The following is a 17,350-nucleotide window of genomic DNA, read 5'->3' as shown; positions in this document are numbered from 1 at the left end:
GCGCTGCCTCGCTCAGCTGCCTCCCACGCCTCTGCCCTCTGGTAGCCGCAGCTGCCTGGGATGGTGCCCTGTGCTGCTGCCTTGGCTCAGCCCTGTGCGGTTCTGAGCTCCTGCCAGCTGGGCACTCCTGTCACTGCTCTGTGCCTTTCAGGTCCTGGACTGCCTGGACTTGAGTGAATGCGGTGAAAAGGTCCTGCAGATCATGACAAGGCACCTGAAGAGACGGTCCAGAGAGATGCGTCGCGTGGCGCTCAGAGGCCTCGTGGTGCTCAGCCAGGACCCCTCGATGGTGAGAAGGAGGCAGCAGCTGAAGCTGTGCTGGCAGCGTGGGGCTGGGGAAAGCAGCCCCTTGGGCTTGGCTGGGCTTTGGGAGCTGTGGCAGCTGCTCCCAGCTCTCCAGGGTCACTGTTCAGCTGCCTGAGTGCTCTGGGACAGGCCTTCGACCTCTGAGCCCTGCAGCAGCAGCAGCAGCGTTGGGTTGCCCAGCCTTGTTTTCCACACAGAACCGAAGAATGTACAGCCTGACTGAAAGCCTTGGCAACCTCCTGCGGGCCGTGGATGAAGACATTGTTGAGATGACCGTCGTTGTTCTCAGCTCTCTGCTCTTCAACAAAGAGATAGCAATAGCCAGCCCCATCGCCCTGCAGCTGGCTGAGGCGCTCTGGCAACTCTTCGACAATGTAAAGCTCTGTGCCCCCAGCCATGGGCACCGGGCGCCGCCTGGAAGCCCGGTGCCTTGGGCCTGTTCATAGGGGGACCTGAAGCAGCTGATGTGGAGGGGTTTTGCTTCCTTTCCAACAGGACAACAGCCTTGTGAAGCTGCTCTCCGTTCGCCTCTTCCAAGAGGTGATGAACTTGGTGGTGGCCAAGGGAAAAAAGCCCCTGAAGAAGCATGTGAGGCAGAGCCTGCTCCCACTCTTCTTCAACTGCCACGATGAGAACTGGGGTGTGGCACAGGTGAGGGCTCCTGGGCGCCGGGGTCCCCATGGCAGGGGGCTCAGCTGTCTCCCCACAGCCTGGCTCCTCCTCATGGGCTCCAGCTCCCTCCTGGCCTTGGCACAGGGACGCGGCTCCTGTGCCCTGGGCTGCGGTGCCATCTCCGTCTCTCTGCCGCTCTGCAGGCCTCTCAGGAAACGCTGCTTTCTGCAGTAAGGTTCCTGAAGAGAAGGGATCTTCAGCACCTGGTGAACAGAGATCAGATGTGGAGCTTTGCCGAGCACTTGGTAAGGACAGCCCAGAAGCCCCAGCCCCAGCCTGGAGAAGCCGCCTGCCCATGGTGCCCAGTCTGTGGGGCTGGCAGCTGCAGCCCCTGCCCAGTGCTGCACGCAGGGGCACCGGCCGGCGCCCCACACGCCGCTGCCTTCCCGGGGCCACCCGGGCCCTGCTCCAGGCTCCTCTGGCCCCAAGCCCGGCGCTGAGGGAGCCCCGAGGCAGCCGGGCTCTGCCGCGGGGCGGCACCGCGGCTCGCCGGGCCCTCTGCTCCCTGCGGAGCCCGGCGCCTGCGGCTGCTGGCCGGGCCTCGGGGCTGTGCGGGCAGGGGGAGCGGCGCCCGGCCTAGGGAGCGCCCGGCCGAGGGGCAGGGCCCACACCAACCCTTCCCTTTGTGCCTGCTGCTCTCTCCAGCTGGCAGAGGACAGGAGCCGAGCGGCCGAGCACCTGCGCCGGGCCCTGCCCTACCTGCAGAGCCCACAGGAGCCCCTGCAAGAGGCGGCCGTCAGGTTCATGGGTGAGCCAGCAGCCCGGCTCCTTCCCCGCCCCGCCGCAGCTCGGCCCCAGCCCCGCCTGCTGCCCCGGCAGCAGCATCCCAGCGCGGCCATCTGGAGCCCCGCCTGGCCTCGGCGCTGCCACCGCCCTCTGGCAGCCGTGCCCTTGGGCGGCAGGATGCGGCAGGGGCCCGGGCTGAGCCCTGCCGGGCCAGGAGGCCGTGTGGCCTCAGGGCTGGCAGCGCCCGTGGGCGGCAGCTGTGGCTCTCCAGCCAGCTCACGCTCTCTGTTCCCAAGGGATCGCCGGGCGCTGCCTGAGAGGACAGCAGCTAGAGTTCCGGATCCTCTGCAGGGGTGAGTGAGGCCAACGGGCTCTCAGCGGGGGCTGCCGCTGGCAGCTGCCTTCCCTGGCCCGGCGTGCACCAAGGGCAGCGTGGGCTGAGCACACAGACCTTTCGGGGGCCTGTGGCAGATTCGTGGCCAGCACCTTCCAGCTCACCCTTCTTGTCTCCTGCTTCCTCCAGGCCATGGCAAGAGCTGCCTGGCATGGACATGGCAGGAGGGTGTCCCCATGTTTCTGCAGACACAGGCTCTGACGGTGGCTCTGTTCCTCTCTCTCGCAGCCCTTCAGGACATGGCGAATGACGCCAGCCCTGTCATCTCATGCCTGGCCCTTCAAACTCACTACATCAATTTAGCTGTGCAGGCCATTCCCTCCTCCCGGCTCCAGAATGTGCAAGATCAACTCCGCCGGCTCTGGAAGTCACGGCCTTTCCCGTGTCGCCGGGGCTGGCTGTCCTGCTGCAGCGCTGTGGAGAACTGATCCGCCAGGCTGCGTCTGCTGGGGCCACCTGAGCCTGCGGGGACCAACCCCTTCTGAAAGCACTTCCTTTCACCCCAGGGTAGCATTAATAAATTGCTGTTGTCATACCCGGAGGTCCAGGAGCTTTCTCTTGGTGCCCACATTCTTCAGGCCAATGGGGAGGAGTGGAAAAAGGGCGCTTGCACTCGGCAAGTTGCCCAAGTATGCGGTGGGCAAGGGAAAGTGGCCAGAAGCCCCTTGGCCTTTGGTGGTCCTGCTGAATGTTTTTCTTCCTGAATCAAGTCTTCTGGAGCTGTGGGAACAAGTGTGTTCCGTGTCCGTGGAACAGCAGAAAGCGGCAGGATGTGTCTGCTTCCAGTGCTTCTCTTGGCTCTTCCTTCACAGTGCTGGCCCCGTCATCAGGGACACAGAACGGCTTCTCTCATGCCAGCGTTATCCCAGTCTTCTGCATTTCCCCAGGTTCCTCCCAGCTTCACCAGGGAAATTCTCTGCTCGTGCCTGTCCATTCCCTTGCCCAGAAGGCAGCACCCGCTTGTCTTTGGACATGAGCTGCTGGCCACAGCCAGCCAGGCAGCAACCGGAGCATTGGGCATCAGATGCTGGGCTGATGTTCTTTCCCAGAAAGCAAGAAAAACAGAAGGACACAAGGGAACTTGACAGTATCTCTGTAAGAATGTCATTGTCCTCTGGAAGTCAACAGTGGATGGTGTTTTTATGCTGCAGATTATCACTTCCAAGCAAAAATCATTCTAGGAAGGAGAAACAGCTTTTGACAGCTACCAAGTGTGGCTACCAAGTGCTGCTCCAGGTGCTCCTGCCTGCAGCCACCTGCAGAAAGGATCCCATAGACACCAAGGCACGTTGGCTTTGGCTGTCCTCTGGCACACAAGTCCCGCGGGGCCACAGGTCTCTGTGGCAGCTGACAGGCACCAGCACTGGCAGAGTTTGGGGTGGCTGGTCTCCTTTGGCAGGGACTCTGCCACACCTGCTGATGTCAGTGCTCGCCAGGAGTCAGAGCAGCATTTGTGCTCTGGCCTACATGTCCCGTGTCTGTGTCACAGACCTGCATGTATGAGGGCCATCCAGCACTGGAACTGGTCCCAAAGAGGCCATGGCAGCTTCTGTAGAAGCTCCAGGTGTCCTTCCTGCTTCGGCTCTGTTGGCAGCTGTGAGGGCTCCTTCTGCAGCCCTGAGCAGGCAGAGCAGAGGAGCAGCTGCTTGTTGTTTGGGCCGTTCCTAAAGTTCCTGTTGGAACTTCACCCCTTGGGTGGTGTCTTCACCACTTGGGGGAAGGTCTTCCTTGCAAGCTGGAGCAGTTTGGGTGGAGTGGGTGTGTCCCCAGGGCACGTGGATGTGTGTCCTTGGGCTCTTTGTGACACTGTGGTCACTGTGGGATGGAAAGGGCCAGAGTGTACAAGGGTGACCCTTTGTGACACATCCTGACATACGTGCTGGCGGCAACACGGCCATGCCACAGTGCTCGGTGCACCCAACGGGACAGGACGGGACAGAGCAGTGCTGTGCGGAGCCCCCACACAGCCAACCCCTTCCTTGCTGACCCGGAGCTTTTCCAAGGCATTCCCTGTGCAGTTGACGTTGAGGCCGGACTGCAGGATTCGGTGGCCCGGAGCATTTCCAAAGCATCTGCCATCCCTGCCGCCAGTGCCTTCGAGGACGGACTGCGGGACTTGCTGTCCCGTTTCTTTTCTGAGACTTCTCTCTTGCTGTGCCCTCGAAGACAGACTGCAAGACTTACTGCCCTGTAGCCTTCCCGAGGCCTCTCTGTTGCAGGTGCCTTCCAGGCACAACTGTAGCACTTGCTCATCTTGAAACGTAAACTTTAAGGCATTTAGAGATTTTGAGGAGCTAAGAGAAATAAGTCTTACTAGAGTTAACTAAAATAAGAATAATAAATGAGTAGGCCTTGATGAAGTTAGGAGTTAGTAGTTAACTAATAATTAATTGCTTGTCAGCACAATGTTTGGTTAGCTGGGTTTATAATGAAGAATATAGAAACTGATAAATAGCTTTTAGGAACATAAGACAATTGTGGGCCTCCTCTGTTCTGAAACCAATTGAAGACAAGGAATGGGAGTTCTACCAAGAGTTCATTTGTCATACTTGCATTGAAAAGGTAGAAAGGTCAGAACGAGGAAGACTTCATTTACTTCCTCATTTTGGGACCCCTCCCCATGAAAGGGACCACCGGCCCATTTCAAGGGACAAACCACGCATGCTTAATAGCTTTTGGAGTGATTAGCATACGAAGCGGGGAATGGGATGTACCAAAATGATGAATATGCATTTGTATTTTGTATATTCAATACTTGTATGGATAAAAAGACTCTGTAATCACCTGGAAGGTGCGGTGTGTATTTGGGAGCTATCCCGCACGCTGCCCGGCGTCGAATAAACATACACTTTCTAACTTTAAACTGTTAGAGAGTTTTTGTCCGTCACAGTTGGATATCGATACTAGATCAATATCCATATTTTAATAAATCACTAGGCCGCGACGAGTAGGAGGGCCACTGCGGTGCGCCTCGAAGCCTGGGGCGCGGGCCCGGGTGGAGCCGCCGCAGGTGCAGATCTTGGTGGTAGTAGCAAATATTCAAACGAGAGCTTTGAAGGCCGAAGTGGAGCAGGGTTCCATGTGAACAGCAGTTGAACATGGGTCAGTCGGTCCTAAGCGATAGGCGAGCGCCGTTCCGAAGGGGCGGGCGATGGCCTCCGTTGCCCTCAGCCGATCGAAAGGGAGTCGGGTTCAGATCCCCGAATCCGGAGTGGCGGAGACGGGCGCCGCGAGGCGCCCAGTGCGGTGACGCAACCGATCCCGGAGAAGCCGGCGGGAGCCCCGGGGAGAGTTCTCTTTTCTTTGTGAAGGGCTGGGCGCCCTGGAATGGGTTCGCCCCAAGAGAGGGGCCCGCGCCTTGGAAAGCGTCGCGGTTCCGGCGGCGTCCGGTGAGCTCTCGTTGGCCCGTGAAAATCCGGGGGAGAGGGTGTAAGTCTCGCGCCGGGCCGTACCCATATCCGCAGCCGGTCTCCAAGGTGAACAGTCTCTGGCATGTTGGAACAATGTAGGTAAGGGAAGTCGGCAAGCCGGATCCGTAACTTCGGGATAAGGATTGGCTCTAAGGGCTGGGTCGGTCGGGCTGGGGCGCGAAGCGGGGCTGGGCGCGCGCCGCGGCTGGACGAGGCGCCGCGCGTGGGTGAGTGCGCTCCGCGTGGCCCGCCCGGGCGCCGGGGCGCGCGCGCGCACGGCGGCAACTCTGGACACACGCCGGGCCCTTCCTATGGATCGCCCCAGTGGCAGCCGCCGCCGCCGCCGGCGCTGGTCGGCCGCGCACCGCGCGCCCCGCCGGCGGTTTCCCCGGCGGCGGGGTCTCCGTGGCGCACGGTTGGGCGGCCCCGGCGTGCGCGTGCGCGGCCGCGGCCGGCGTCGGCCGAGCGGTTCGCGCGCGGGGGTGGGTCCCCGGGGGGGGTCCCCAGGCCGGCGCCCCGCTTTGGCCGGCGCCTAGCAGCCGGCTCAGAACTGGTGCGGACCAGGGGAATCCGACTGTTTCATTAAAACAAAGCATCGCGAAGGCCTGCGGCAGGTGTTGACGCGATGTGATTTCTGCCCAGTGCTCTGAATGTCAAAGTGAAGAAATTCAATGACGCGCGGGTTAACGGCGGGAGTAACTATGACTCTCTTAAGGGTCTAGTTACAACTGGGCATCGCTGCAGAAATCACACCTCCTCGTGGTCCCGCTGGTAGCCCTCCGAAGGGTGACTAAGTCGATCTCTGCCCCAGGTACGGAGCCGTTGGGACTCACCAGTCCAACGTAACTCCTGCCTAAACTCGGTGAAACAAATTCTTCGGTAAAAAGCCCCATGGCTTCTTGCCCGAAACCTGGCCCCCCGGTTTCAGCAGGGGCAATGAGTTTGGAAAGTGGACTGACCACCCACTCCGTTCTCGCCATCGAACGTGGTCCCAATTCCTTGGCAAATTCCGGATCCGACTTTGGGGAGGGGGGGGTCTGGGGCTACCGGTATGCCTTCTGAGGGTATCGGTCGGCACTCAGACGTCCCGCTCCGACTGGGTCGACCTGGTGTCCTCGAGCCACCCAGGACCCTCGTCTAAGTCCCAGCGGGTTGACCTGGTGTCTGTATTTCCTAAGCACCAGGTTGACCTGTTATCCAAAAATGACCAGGTAGACCTGGTGGCTCAATTTTTACCATCTAAATTTCCCCCCAATTTGGCAGAAAATGATTTGGCTTTGCTGGTGAACTTAGAGTTCTATAGATTGGACTTGCATGTGTATGTGTGTGTTCGTTTTGCTGCAGATTGGGAGGGATTGAGCGGGTTGCCTGAGGTGTATGAACAACTTGCACCACAACCGTGTGTGGGAGAAACTTTACATTCTAGCCTCCCACGAGACAGTGAACCGTTTGTACCTGAAGAGGGGAGCAGCGAGAAGGAGAACGAGGACGCGCCAAAAACATCTCCTCCAACGCCTGGGAAACATGGGGAACAGACTGGGGAGGAAAAAGTGGTGGTGACTGTTCCCGACAAAAATCCACCTTGTCCTTGCTGTGGCACCCGGGTAAACTCTGTGTTGAATCTGATTGAACATCTGAAAGTGTCACACGGGAAAAGGGGGGTTTGTTTTCGGTGTGCAAAATGTGGAAAGGAAAATAGTAACTATCACAGTGTTGTTTGTCATTTTCCAAATTGCAGGGGTCCAGAGACGGAGAAAGCCCCAGCTGGGGAGTGGATCTGTGAGGTATGCAACAGAGATTTTACAACCAAAATTGGCCTGGGACAACATAAGAGATTGGCACACCCGGCAGTGAGAAATCAGGAAAGGATTGTTGCTTCCCAACCGAAAGAAACATCAAATAGAGGTGCTCACAAAAGGTGCTGGACAAAGGAGGAGGAAGAATTACTAATAAGACTGGAGGCTCAGTTCGAGGGAAACAAAAATATTAATAAGCTTATTGCAGAGCACATAACCACCAAAACAGCTAAACAGATTAGTGATAAAAGGAGATTGCTGCCCAGAAAACCAGCAGAGGAGACACGTGAGGAGCCTGGAGTGTGTCATCGCACCAGGAGAGCAGCTGCGGGCTTGAGAACGGAGCCTGAGATGAGTCACCACGCCCAGGCAGAGGCCAGAGATAATGGACCTGGGAGACGCCCTCTGCCAGGCAGGGCAGCTGCCAGAGGGAGAACAATGGACGAGATAAGACACCACCCTGATAAGGGCAAGGGACGGCAGAGAACCACCAAGCAAAAATCAGAAGGACAGCTGCAGGCTTACTATAAAAAGACACTAGAGGAACGCTTATCAGCTGGGGCACTTAACACCTTCCCCCGGGCATTCAAGCAGGTAAGGGAAGGCCGGGATATACAGTTAGTAATCAATCAGACAGCGAAGGACTGCTTCGGATGCCTGGAATCCATAAGCCAGATAAGAACGACAACCCGAGATAAGAAGGATACGGTGACCCGGGAGAAACGCCCAAAGAAACCTTTTCAGAAGTGGATGAAGGACAGAGCAATCAAAAACGGTAATTATCTTCGGTTCCAGGGTTTATTTTATCTTGATAGAGGGAAACTGGCTAAAATTATTTTAGATGACATTGAATGCTTGTCTTGTGACATACCACCCAGTGAAATTTATTCGGTTTTTAAAACAAGATGGGAAAAAACTGGAAACTTTAAAAGCCTTGGGGACTTTAAAACGTACGGGAAGGCTGACAACACTGCCTTCAGAGAATTAATTACAGCTAAAGAAATTGAGAAAAATGTGCAGGAAATGAGCAAAGGCTCAGCTCCCGGTCCAGACGGGATTACTCTTGGGGACGTCGTAAAGATGGATCCCGAGTTTTCCCGGACCATGGAGATTTTCAATTTATGGTTAACAACTGGTAAAATCCCGGACATGGTGAGGGGGTGCAGAACCGTTTTAATTCCAAAATCAACAAAGCCGGATCGTTTGAAAGACATTAATAACTGGAGACCTATCACGATCGGTTCCATCTTGCTGAGACTGTTCTCCAGGATTGTAACAGCTAGGCTGAGCAAAGCGTGCCCCCTGAACCCAAGGCAAAGAGGCTTTATCCGAGCAGCGGGATGCTCTGAAAACTTAAAACTCCTGCAAACTATAATTTGGTCGGCCAAAAGAGAACACAGACCACTGGGTGTTGTATTCGTGGACATTGCCAAGGCTTTTGACACCGTAAGCCACCAGCACATCATTCATGCTTTGCAGCAAAGAGAGGTGGATCCGCACATTGTCGGTCTGGTGAGAAATATGTAAGAGAACATCAGTACGTATATCACCACGAAGAGGAACACACACACAGACAAAATCCAGATCCGGGTTGGAGTAAAGCAGGGTGACCCGATGTCGCCCCTTTTATTTAACCTGGCAATGGACCCTCTATTATGCAAGCTGGAAGAGAGTGGCAAAGGACACCACCGAGGACAGAGCAGCATCACAGCGACGGCATTTGCAGACGATCTGGTTTTGCTGAGCGACTCCTGGGAAAATATGAATACAAATATTAGCATACTGGAGACCTTCTGCAATCTGACCGGTCTCAAAACACAGGGGCAAAAGTGCCACGGCTTTTACATCAAACCGACAAAGGACTCTTACATCATCAATGACTGCGCTGCCTGGACTATCAACGGCACACCCCTGAACATGATCGACCCCGGTGAATCTGAGAAATACCTCGGCCTGCAGTTTGACCGTGGATTGGAATAGCAAGGTCCGGTCTCTCCACAAAACTAGATTTTTGGCTTCAGCGGATCGATCAAGCACCACTTAAACCTCTGCAGAAAACTGATATTCTCAAAACATACACCATCCCTCGGCTGATCTACATAGCTGACCACTCAGAAGTGAAAATTGCACTACTCGAAACCCTTGACCAGAAGATCCGGACAGCAGTCAAGGAATGGCTTCACCTTCCTCCGTGCACCTGCGATGGCATCTTGTACTCGAGCACGAGAGACGGCGGTTTGGGCATCACCAAATTGGCAGGACTGATCCCCAGCGTGCAGGCCCGTAGACTGCATTGGATCGCACAGTCATCTGACGAGACGATGAAATGCTTCATGGAAAAAGATAAAATGGAACAGCTGCATAAGAAATTGTGGATTCAAGCTGGAGGGGACAGAGAGAACATACCCTCCATTTGGGAAGCACCACCGTCGAGTGAACCGCCTAACAACGTGAGCACAAATTCGGAGTGGGAAGCACCGACCCAGAAAGATAAATTTCTAAGGCCTTGCAATTGGAGGAAAAACGAATTCAAAAAATGGACCAAATTGGCATCCCAAGGCCGCGGAATTGTAAATTTTGAAAGAGACAAAATTAGTAATCATTGGATCCAATACTACAGAAGCATACCTCACAGGAAACTCCTCACTGCACTACAACTCAGGGCCAACGTTTACCCCACGAGAGAATTTCTAGCCGGGGTAGACAAGACCAGTACATCAAGGCGTGTAGGTACTGCGATGCGGACATTGAATCCTGCGCCCACATCATCGGCAACTGCCCAGTGACACAGGACGCCCGAATCAAGAGGCACAATTATATCTGCGAACTGCTTCTCGAGGAGGCGAAGAAGAAGGACTGGGTAGTGTTCAAGGAACCGCACATAAGGGATTCCAACAAGGAACTGTACAAACCTGATTTGATATTTGTGAAGGATGCCCGTGCACTTGTCGTGGATGTGACAGTACGGTATGAAGCAGCCAAATCATCGCTGGAGGAAGCCGCTGCAAAGAAAGTGAGAAAGTACAAACACCTGGAAATGGAAGTAAGACATCTCACGAATGCAAAGGACGTTACTTTTGTGGGCTTTCCCCTAGGAGCGTGGGGGAAATGGCACCAAGATAACTTTAAACTTTTGACTGAGCTTGGCCTCTCCAAGTCGAGGCAAGTAAAAATGGCAGAGACTTTTTCCACAGTAGCGCTCTTTTCATCTGTGGACATTGTACATATGTTTGCCAGTAGGGCCAGACAAATGGTTATGTAATTCAGGTTATTTAGATGCTTAGTTTATGTACCTTTCTTGTTTTGTCTAGGATTTTGATAGTGTTATAATTTTTATATTTTTGTACAATTGCATAATGTTCTTTTTTATACAGCTATGTTTTAATAAAATAGATGATACCTAGAGACGTTAGGGCAGCCACAAGCCAGTTAGGTAGCGGATAGTAGGTAGGAACAGACTTTTACTATTTCATAACGCGTCAATTACCACCTGATTTGGACCAATTCACGGGATTTGTCCAAGGTGGACAGGCCACCTTTACTTAACCAGGAAAAGGAACATATATAATTTATGTGTGTTCGATAAATAGCCAAATGCCTCGTCATCTAATTAGTGATGTGCATGAATGGATGAACGAGATTCCCACTGTCCCTACCTACTATCCAGCGAAACCACAGCCAAGGGAACGGGCTTGGCGGAATCAGCGGGGAAAGAAGACCCTGTTGAGCTTGACTCTAGTCTGGCGCTGTGAAGAGACATGAGAGGTGTAGAATAAGTGGGAGGCCGGGCGCGCGCTCGGCGGTGCGGGGCGACCCGCCCGTCGGCGTCCCGGCCGTCGGTGAAATACCACTACTCTGATCGTTTTTTCACTTACCCGGTGAGGCGGGGGGGCGAGCCCCGAGGGGGGCTCTCGCTTCTGGCGCCAAGCGGCCGGCGCGCGCCGGCCGCGACCCGCTCCGGGGACAGCGGCAGGTGGGGAGTTTGACTGGGGCGGTACACCTGTCAAAGCGTAACGCAGGTGTCCTAAGGCGAGCTCAGGGAGGACGGAAACCTCCCGCGGAGCAGAAGGGCAAAAGCTCGCTTGATCTTGATTTTCAGTACGAATACAGACCGTGAAAGTGGGGCCTCACGATCCTTCTGGCTTTTTGGGTTTTAAGCAGGAGGTGTCAGAAAAGTCACCCACTAATAGGGAACGTGAGCTGGGTTTAGACCGTCGTGAGACAGGTTAGTTTTACCCTACTGATGATGTGTTGTTGCAATAGTAATCCTGCTCAGTACGAGAGGAACCGCAGGTTCAGACCCCTGGTGCGTGCGCTTGGCTGAGGAGCCACTGGCGCGAGGCTACCATCTGCGGGCTTATGACTGAACGCCTCTAAGTCAGAATCCCGCCTAGACGTAGCGATACCGCAGCGCCGCCGGCGCCTCGGTGGGCTCGCGATAGCCGGCCGCCCGCCCCGCCCCGGGGCGGGCCCGGTGCGGAGCGCCGCTCGTGGTTGGGAGCGGAGGGGCGGACGGATGCGGCGCCGCCTCTCCCCCGTCGCGTACCGCATGATCGTGGGGCACCCGGCGCTAAATCATTCGTAGACGACCTGATTCTGGGTCAGGGTTTCGTACGTAGCAGAGCAGCTGCCTCGCTGCGATCTATTGAGAATCAGCCCTCGACACAAGCTTTTGTCGCTCTATCTCCTCCTCCTCCTCCTCTCGAAGGAGAGAAGCGGGGCCGGCCCCGCGGCGGGGCCGCGCTCGCGCCCTCTCCTCCTCCTCCGTTCCCGTCTCGTTTCCCGTCTCTCTCGGCGGGCCGGGGCCGACAGGGGGCCCCGGTTGCTGGGGGCGCGCGCGAGCGCCCCCGCTAGCGCGGTCCGCCTCGGCGCTCCCCTCCGCGCGGGTCCCAGGCCCGGCACGCGGAGTCCCGGGGGCCCGGGCACACACCCACACGCGCACGGACCCGACCGGGCGCGAACAAGGGGCCGCGTGCCGCCGGCGGCGCGCTCCGGGCGCGCGCGCGCGAGAGAGAGAGGCGCCCTCTCCCCTCGCCGGGGGATGGGAGGGGGGCCGCGCTCGCGAGGCCTTGACTTCCCTCCCCGCGGGTCCCAGGCCCGAGACGCGGGGCGGGGGCTTGGCCGCGCGGGCGGCGGTGGCGGCGGCGGCGGCGGCGGCGGCGGGTTTTACCCCCCCACCGCGCGGGGATGCGGTGGGCGCGGGGAAGCCCGTTGGCTGCCGTCTTCTTCGGGCGTGGGGGTAGAGAGAGAGAGAGAGACCAAGACCGGACCGAAGGTCTACCCTGCCGCCCGGACAAAAGGTCTACCCCGGCGCCGGGACATAAGGTCTACCCCGGCGCCCGGAGAAGAGCTCTAGCCCGGGTGCCGGACAACAGGTCTACCCCGGGTCCCTGGAAACAGGTCTAGCCCGGCTCCCAGACAAGAGGTCTACCCTGGCGGTCAGACAATAGGTCTACCCCGGGGCCGGGAATACAGGTCTACCCCAGCGCCCGGAACACGAGGTCTGCCCCCGGGGCCACGGGGCCACAGCATCTCAGCGGGGCCAGCGTGCAAGGGAAGCGCGTCGGCGGCGGCCCCCGATGCGACTCGGGCGGTCGCTTCTGGGCCGCTCCTGGGCTGCTTCTTTCACGGTCCGCAGAGCCCTTCGGCCCTCGGCAGGGGACTGGGGAGGGCTGCGGGGGCTCGGTGTCGAGGTGCCCAGCGCCAGCACGGAGACGCCGGCCCTCGGCCCTCGCTCACAGAGAGAAAGAGAGAGAGGTACAGAGAGAGAGACAGGGACACACACGCCCGCTCCACACACTCACAATCCGACTCCACCCCCTCAGAGCATCCCCCCCCACTCCCGTCCCGCCGCTCCTGCACGCACTCTGGCGTGGCCTCTCTCCCCGTCCCTGCCCCCTGCCCCTGCCCTGTCTGTGGCAGCCGCCCGCCCATCGACGGTTGGGGGCGCCCCGCCCTGCCCCGTCAGACTCCCCGGCGCCGCCCGCAGCCTTTTCCCTCCCGTCCCCCGCCCGCTCTCTGCTCGGCCGCTTGGCACGTCTGCAGCGGCGGCAGGGCCGGGAGCCGGCCCACACCGAGGCAGGCGGGGCCTTCGGCCGGCAGGGCCAGAGCCCGCGGCAGAGGCAGCCCCTTTTCCGAGAAGCCTTCTCTTCGGCTCTCGCCCAGCCTTCTGCTTTGACGGCCTCCCTTCCTTGGCGCTCCAGCCCGGCCCGGCCCCGTCCCAGCCCGGGGCAGGACGGCCGAAGGAAGCGAGGGACGCAGAAAGGGAGGCAGGAGCCGGGCTGCCGTGGCTTTGGGCACAAAGGAGGAGGCGGGAGCGCCGCCGGCTCCTACCGGCCGGCTCCTTCCCTCTCTAGCCCGGCGCCAGGCGGCTGGAGGGTCGGTCGTGCGCGGGACAACAGGTCTACCCGGGCTCCAGAGGAACAGGTCTGCCCCGCCGGCCGGGCAGCCGGAGGCCGGGGCCGGAGGAGGACGACAGGGCCTAGCCCGGCGCAGGCACACGCGTTAAAGCCGGGGGCCGGAGGAGACGTCCGGCACCGGGACAACAGGTCTACCCCGGGTGCAGGACGCCAGGTCTACCCCGGGGCTTGGGTGACACAGGTCTGCCCCGGCGGCAGGACGCCCGGTCTCTACCCCGGGTACAGGACGCCTGGTCTACCCTGGGGCTTGGGTGCAACAGGTCTACCCCGGGCGCAGGACGCCGGGTCTACCCCTGTCGGCCCCGGCCTGCCGAGAGAGACCCCCCCCGCCCCAACACCGCCCCTCGAAGGAGGGCCGGGTGGGGGGGGGAAAGACGGGAATGCAAATTTACTAATTATGGACTTGATGCCCTCATCCATGTCATCTATAAAAATATTAAATAGAACTTGTCCCAGTACAGAGCCCTGAGGGACACCACTGGTGACTGTCCCCAGCTGGATGCGGCACCATTCACCACCACTCTCTGGGCCTGGCCATCCAGCCAGTTCCTAACCCAGCAAAGAGTGCTCCTGTCCAAGCTGTGGACTGCCAGCTTCTCCAGTGCTGTAGGAGACAGTATCAAAGGCCTTGTAGAAGTCTAAATAGCCAACATCCACAGCCCTTCCTGCATCCACCAGATGGGTCACCTGGTCATAGAAGACCAGGTTGCTCAGACATGATCTACCCTTTGTAAACCCATGCTGACTGGGTCTGGTACCCTGGCCATCCTGTAAGTGCTGTGGGATAGCACTCGGTATGAACTGATCCTTTATATTTCTATAAATATATCTGGTATTCCATCGCTAATCCTGTGGGACAAATTGAATTGAAGTTCAATTCCACCTGTCCAATCTTTTACACCTTTGAGAAAGTCTGGAGTTGGGATTGGATCCAGCCACTCAGAGGCTCCTCTCTTAAAGGAATTTTAGAAGTCTAAACGTCCTGGAGAGTTTTGGGGGATTCAGGGTGGCTGCTGGGTATCATTTCTCCACCTCATGATTCAGCAGGAGTTTCTCCAATAAAGAAATAAAGCTTTTGCCTGAAGCTCCCACTCTGCCAGTGACAGAAACCCCTGTGAGTGTCTGGGACATCCTGACTCTTTGGCAGCCTGGGGACTCCTGGGATATCATCGTGGAGCCCTCATGAGTGCCTGTGACAGACCGGTGGCTTTGCAGCACAAGGTCCTCTGGGATGTCACCATGGAATGGCTGTGACTGCCTCTGACTACTCAGTTCCTTACCGTCCCCAGAAAGCCCTGGGAGGTCTCCATGGAGCCCCTGTCTCAGTGTGCGATATTCAAGCTCTTGAAGAGCCTGGAGACTCTTGGAAAGTCCTCATGGAACCCCTCTGAGTGTGTGTGACAAATCTGATGCTAAGTAGGCAAACATCACCAGGCCTCATTTCTGTGGTCAATTTCCATGGAAACTATCATTAAACCCCTCCATTGCTATGGTCAGTTTCCATGGCAAACATCCCCAGCCCCTGTTTCTCTGTTCAGTTTCCATGGCAACCATCCCCAGCTGCTGTTGCTATGGTCAGTCCCTGGGCAGCTCCATGGAGACCCCATGCCAGCGGTGGTTGCCATGGACACCAGCTCAGGCCTGGAGCCAGAGTCTGTTGCCATGGCAACCATTGGCACTCCCATTCCCAGGGTCATGGGATCCCAGAACCACAGAATTTTTGGCTGAGCTGGGTGGAATACATCAGGATCCTCGAATCCAACTGCTGGCCCTGCACAGGACACCCCAACAATGCCAACCTGGGCCTAACAGTGGTGTCCAAATGCTGCTGGAGTGCAGAGAGCCCTGGAGCTGTGACCTTTCCCTGGGGAGCCTGGGCAGTGCCCCAGCAGCCTCTGGGGAAAAACCTTTTCCTGAGATCCAAGTTAAGGCTGCCCCGACTCAGCTGCAGCCGTTCCCTCCAGTCCTGTCCCTGGGCACCAGAGTGAAGAGGTTCCCACTGCCCCAGCCAGGGAGCCACTCCCAAGGCTGTTGCCATGGCCACCAAGGCTGGGACCAGCTCGCAATCCTGGTTTCCATGGGCCCAGGTTTAGGAATGGGATTCCCCAATTTCCTGCTCCCAGTAATACTGCAGTGCAGCTTGCTGCCCTCCTGCCTCCCATGGAAAGCACAAAAGACAAAGATCCTGAGCTAAGAACAATTTATTGAGAACAGCAATGTGATAAGGAACAAACAGGAACAGAAACAATATTGAACACAGAAATCGTAAGAAAAACCATTTACAGGGAAAAGTACATCACCACCGACTGTCTCTTCCCAGACACGTATTTCTTCCTTCCTGGAAAGGACGCCCTTCTCCTTGGGGGAAAGAAACAGTCACTTTCCTGCCCCTGGCAAGGACATCAGTGTGAGAGTGAATGTAATTGCAACACAATGGCCAAACCCTCACGTCATTTGACCCCACATCATGTCATTGCCAGGGCCAGGAAAAGGAAGAGGTGTCTTCCCAGCATGGATCACAGGGAACATGGGTCACCAGATCTCTTCCCAACATGGGTCCTCCAATAGAGGATGAAGCTGGACAAAGCTCTTCCTGCAGTCAGGGCATTTGCAGGGCTTCTCTTACTGGTGCCTCCGTTGGTGTCTGGTAAGGTTAGACCTCTGGGTGAAGCTCTTCCCACACTGGGGACACCTGTACGGCCTCTCCCCAGTGTGGATGCGCTGGTGCCTGACGAGGTGGGAGTTATGCTTGAAGCCCTCCCCGCAGTCAGGGCAGCGGAAGGGCCTCTCGGCTGTGTGAATCCGCTCATGCAGAAGGAGATGGGAGCTGGTGTGAAACCTTTTTGGACACTCAGGACATTCGTAAGGCCTCTCCCCATTGTGGATGCGTTGGTGGGTGATGAGGTCAGAGCTGCACCTGAAGCCCTTCCCACACTCCCCACACTCGTAGGCCCATTCCCCCGTGTGGATCATCTGGTGGCGGAGCAGGTCTGAGCTCTGTCTGAAGCTCTTTCCACACTCCAAGCACTTGTAGGGATTCTCCCCATTCTGAAGATGCTCATGGACCACCAGCTCTGACCTCTTGCTGAAGCTCTGTCCACCTTCCTGGCACAGGTTGGGTCTTTCCTCCTCAGAGCACCCTGGGCTGGGTTTGGAGCCCCTCCTCCTGTGGGATCTCTGTGGCTTTTCCTCCCCATTGGATTCCTGTTCCATGGAGCCGCTCAAAACAGCCTCTTCCATGAGGTTCTGCCATGGGGATTTGTCAACTCTGGACTCCATCTTCAGCTCCTCGTCTGGCAAGGAAGGAAAAAGGCAGGATGGGATTTGCCTGTGTGCCAAAGGGAGCAGTCCTTCACTAGGAGAATATCAAAAATGCAAATGCAATGGGACAAACGTAAGAAAAACCACTGACCGAGTCAGAATATGACCTGACACACTGTGGGTCAGGGTGTTGGCAGCAGTCCAATTAAATGGTGGCTGCAGTCCTCCTGCAGTGACAGGTGTGCTTCTGTTCAAGCAGTGATCCTGGAGCAGGGCGGTGTTTGCCTCTGTAGGTCCAGTAGTGGTGTTGTTGGGAATCTTCCTATGGGAATCCAGTGCAGAAGAAAAGCTGCTCCTCTGAGAATG

General features: G+C 57.3%; 1 protein-coding gene across 1 annotated transcript in view; it reads right to left on the bottom strand.

The window, feature by feature from the left end:
* Window positions 1-16,696, bottom strand: part of LOC140681552 (uncharacterized) — a 38,967-nt gene extending 22,271 nt beyond the window's left edge. Inside the window, exon 1 of the mRNA XM_072921464.1 lies at window positions 16,356-16,696. Coding sequence (XP_072777565.1) covers window positions 16,356-16,696 — 341 coding nt within the window. The remainder of the gene's footprint in view (window positions 1-16,355) is intronic.
* Window positions 16,697-17,350: the final 654 nt, after the last annotated feature.

The sequence above is a fragment of the Taeniopygia guttata genome, chromosome 37, assembly GCF_048771995.1.
Source record: "Taeniopygia guttata chromosome 37, bTaeGut7.mat, whole genome shotgun sequence".
Classification (NCBI taxonomy): Eukaryota; Metazoa; Chordata; class Aves; order Passeriformes; family Estrildidae; genus Taeniopygia; species Taeniopygia guttata.
Note: the sequence above shows the minus strand (reverse complement) of the source record. Positions and strands in the feature narration are given on the sequence as shown.